The 4,316-nt window shown below is 36.8% G+C and overlaps 1 protein-coding gene across 1 annotated transcript in view; it reads left to right on the top strand.

The window, feature by feature from the left end:
• The window catches only part of LOC106877927 (neuroglian), a gene marked incomplete at its 3' end in the record, with an annotated part of 6,710 nt that overhangs the window by 1,678 nt on the left and 716 nt on the right, over window positions 1-4,316 (top strand). The window contains exons 2-3 of the mRNA XM_014927001.2: window positions 574-947; window positions 3,569-3,697. Of these exons, the coding sequence (XP_014782487.1) occupies window positions 574-947; window positions 3,569-3,697 (503 nt within the window). The remainder of the gene's footprint in view (window positions 1-573; window positions 948-3,568; window positions 3,698-4,316) is intronic.

The raw sequence follows: 4,316 nt of genomic DNA, 5'->3' as shown, positions 1-4,316 counted from the left end.
TGAGCTTGGTCGTTGCCAGTACCGCCTGACTAGCCTTCGTGCCGGTGGCACATAAAAGCACCCACTACACTCTCTGAGTGGTTGGCGTTAGGAAGGGCATCCAGCTGTAGAAACTCTGCCAATTCAGATTGGAGCCTGGTGGAGCCATCTGGTTTCACCAGTCCTCAGTCAAATCGTCCAACCCATGCTAGCATGGAAAGTGGACGTTAAACGATGATGATGATATATATATATATATATATATATACATATATACACACACGTGTGTGTATGTATGGTTATATGTTTGGGGGGTGTATGCACACATGCATGTGTGTGTGTGTGTGTGTGTCTACTTTTTGTCTCTTCACATTGTTTTTAAACTTGCTATTCAGTTTCTCTGTCTTTCTCTTTGTCTGTATCTCTTTCTCTCTTTCTCTCACACACACTCACGCAAACACCCACACAGACAGACCCCTGTCCTCCTTTCTACTTTTCTCAATCCACACCCATTATCACTTCATTTATAAGTACATCCACCTACTCTCTATCCCCATTTCCATCTTCATCTTTTTCCCTCTCTCCTACAACCAGGTACACGTGGAAAAAGAACAAAAAAGACTTCAACATGGCTGGCAGACATGGCAGACATATCCTCACCGTACCACACGAGGGAACACTTGTGTTCAAGCAACCCAAAAGGAAAGACGCTGGCATATATCAGTGCTTTGCAAACAACTCTTATGGAGTGGCCATTTCAGGCATTGTTGAACTACGTTTTGCATTCCTGAATCCATACACCGTTTCGATACTAAAGACCATCACTGCATTACCAGGGGCATCTCTCCTCCTCTCTTGTAACAAGCCAACCAGTTACCCTGAGGCCAATGTGTCGTGGTTATTGAAACACAATAATGGGTCAACCAAGGCCTTTAACTTCACTGAACGAATCCTAATGGATCACGAAGGTCAGTATTGCCTTCTTATTATGACCACCACTACCAATACTGTTTTGTCTTCTTTGATGACTAGATATCAGTGTTGTTGTTTAGCTCCAGGTCAGTCCTAATCCTTAGACAGACCTATGGTCAAAAATGTTCCAACTATGGCCATCCCATCTTTTATTCATAGTATATCTAGGACTATATTATCTAATGTATAATATAATGCTGTTCTATATTTTAGAGATGAGGAATTCTGTACATTATTTATATTATTTACATTGGACGGATATGTGTCCTCATCTTGTTTGTTGTTACCACAACATTTTGGCTGATTTACTCTCCAGCATTCATCAGGTGTCTTGGTGTAATTTTGAACCCAACCCAGGGTTTTCGTTCTTACGGTATTTTTTGCTGATGCTGTTATTATTATTATTATTATTATTGTTCAGTAGTTTTATTTTTATAACGTGCTTTCACTTCACTACCGAGCGCAGCTCTGTGTGCCTTGGGTATGTGCTGTGGTTTGCTGTGGTGCTCTTATGTTTACTGTATTGAAAGTGTTTTGCGTAGAACGTGTGCAGTACCCAGTAGTGCAATTTTCTGTATGTTATATATATTTGTAAGTCCTGGTATTTTTGTTATGTATTTGTCTGAATATTTTTATTATTATTATTATTATTATTATTATTATTATTATTACGGAATTGAACTTGAAATCTTGGGGTTAGCAGCCCATGCTCTTAACCATTATGCTCTATGCATCACTGTATACACTGTCATCACTGTATACACCTTTATACTCTGGCTCCACCAGGAAGATGTCCAAGTACTGCTAGATCATGTAAACTCAATAAAGTATTTCATATAGTTCACAATGGAAAAGAAAAAGGACAATCAGCTAGCATTCCTGGATGTATTAATAACATGCACTAAGCATGGGTTCAGGACATAATACAAAACTTTGCAAATATCTCCTTCGAATAAAACCACCAGTAAAAGAGAATATGACCAAAGACTGTGTGTACTCCATCCCATGCAGTTGTAGTAGGTTATACAAAGGCAAAACATGCTTCCCACTCAAAATAAGGGTAGAGTAACATTGTAAGGCTTTGACATGAAGAGATGTTGAAAAATCAGGTATAGCTGATCACGGATGGAAAAATGGAGACCACCTTCCCCTGTGAGATGAAATTAAAATAATTGGTATATATCAAATATTGTAAATAATGTATAATATGATTGTTATTATTTGTGGCATTATTTGTTGTTGCAGTTAATTTGCCTTGGATCAGCCCTATCATCTTCTATCATCAAAGATGTTCCAGCTACCATTGTCCCATCTTTTATTAAGACATTGTTTATCTAGGACTACATTACCTAATGTATAGTATAGTAGTTAGTGTTAGTGACTATAGTTATTGGTGTTGTTGTTATTTAATCCCAGTTCAATCCAAATCCAGTGGACAGACCTATGATCCAAGATGTTCTAGCTGTAACCGTTTGGACTTTTATTCAGACATAGCAAATCTGGAGCTACATTATCTTATATGATTGACCCCATCCAACCCCACCCTGCTACTGCTTTCATTCAAAATATTAATGTACAAGATGGAAAATTTTAAATTGAAACACCCCACTGACTTACATGTAAGATGGCTGTACATAGTTGCTGTTGTGGAAAAAGTTATTGACACCCCTGTGGGATTGGAAGAATGGACCAACCGAACTCTTAAAAAGAGTATCATATTGGTTGAGACAAGAGACAGTTGTAGGAGCCATTGAGAGTTCGTGGAAGTCATAGGAAGTCATTGAGAGTAATTTGAAGTACATTGTTGAAGACAGTTGTGTCTGTCCTTGCTTTGTGAAATCTGTATATCCAACACAGAATCATACAAATGTTGTATTGATAGATTTACAACTATGAGTTTAAATACTTCAGTTATTTGTGAGTGCTAAGGATAGTAGATGTGTAGGGAATCAACCATGATGTAAATATCAGAGTGGCACCCCGATAGAATAAGTACTAGGCTTCTAAAGAATAAGTCCTGGGGTCGATTTGCTCGACTAAAGACAGTGCTCCAGCATGGCCACAGTCAAAAGACTGAAACAAGTAAAAGAGTAAAAGAGATATATATACACACACATATATATAAACAGACAGACAGATAGATATATTAAGGTTTTTTTCAAGATTGGCCAACTGGTGGGAGAATAAGACATGATGGAGTGAGGATACACTTTACAGATAACTTGTGTGTGTGTGTGTGTGTGTGTGTGTGTGTGTGTGTGTGTGTTTGTGTGTGTGTGTGTGTGTGTGTGTATGTAATTCATTAGACAATTATTTAGTCATTTGTCTCAAACTCTACTTAAATTCTGGCAATATCTTTATCCATTCTCATCTACAAACAGACATCTGGAAAAACAAAATACAGTAGTGTCCATCAAGAGGTTCCATATTCTAGGAACATTACCAAATACAATTAGGGCCTGCATAAAAATGGAGTGCATCGTGGCAGAGATATTGTGGCTAAAATAACCAAGACGAAGACACTAGTATTAAAGTATTAATATAAAATGATAATTCCACACTCAGAAATACACATAAAATTCTTCTCTCCACACCTCTTCCCCTCTTTCTCTTTCAGCCAACCTTGTCTTTGTTAATGTACAAGAAGAAGACTCCTACAAAGACACTGCCTATGTTTGTGTGGCTTCCAATATGTTTGCACGAGCATTCACAGTGGGTAAACCCATTTTTTTGAAAACCTTACCAGGTGAGATCTACTTTAATTTCCAAATGAACACTCAAGGATACACAAAGCTTCAAACTGTTTCTTATCATTGTCAAAGACTATCCCTTGATTTGAATACATTTTTGTAAAATAATTTTTGACACCACTGAGGATACACAAAAAAACCTCACTCTTGACTTTTGAAAATCTTTTTTAATAAGTGAAACCGGCATCTCATCATTTATTAAGACAAACAAAAATGCTTATGGATTCTTCATAGCCTTTTTGTTTGTCTTAATAACTGACAAGGTGCCAGAGCAGATTTCCGCCCTGACATCCGAAACTTGGAGTTTTATTATGGCAACCAAATAATTGTCACATATTATATTACAGATAAATTCCTCTATTTACATAATATCAAGGTCTCATTCATTCTTTTGTTGTCATATTATTATCAATAATTATATATATATATATATAAAGAGTATGAAAGGTATTGGTGTCAGGAAGACTCAAAAGGTATCAGGTGGACACTAAGTAAGTGCTATGGATAGACCATGGTTAAGCTCCAGGCTCAATAATGATATGAGTGAGAAGTCCAACATGGGTCATGTATTAGCATGCATATATATATATATATATATATATATATATATATATA

The sequence above is a fragment of the Octopus bimaculoides genome, unplaced genomic scaffold (genome assembly GCF_001194135.2).
Source record: "Octopus bimaculoides isolate UCB-OBI-ISO-001 unplaced genomic scaffold, ASM119413v2 Scaffold_75642, whole genome shotgun sequence".
In the NCBI taxonomy this organism is placed as follows: domain Eukaryota; kingdom Metazoa; phylum Mollusca; class Cephalopoda; order Octopoda; family Octopodidae; genus Octopus; species Octopus bimaculoides.
The sequence above is the reverse complement of the archived record's forward strand: the minus strand, read 5'-3'. Positions and strand labels throughout refer to the sequence as shown.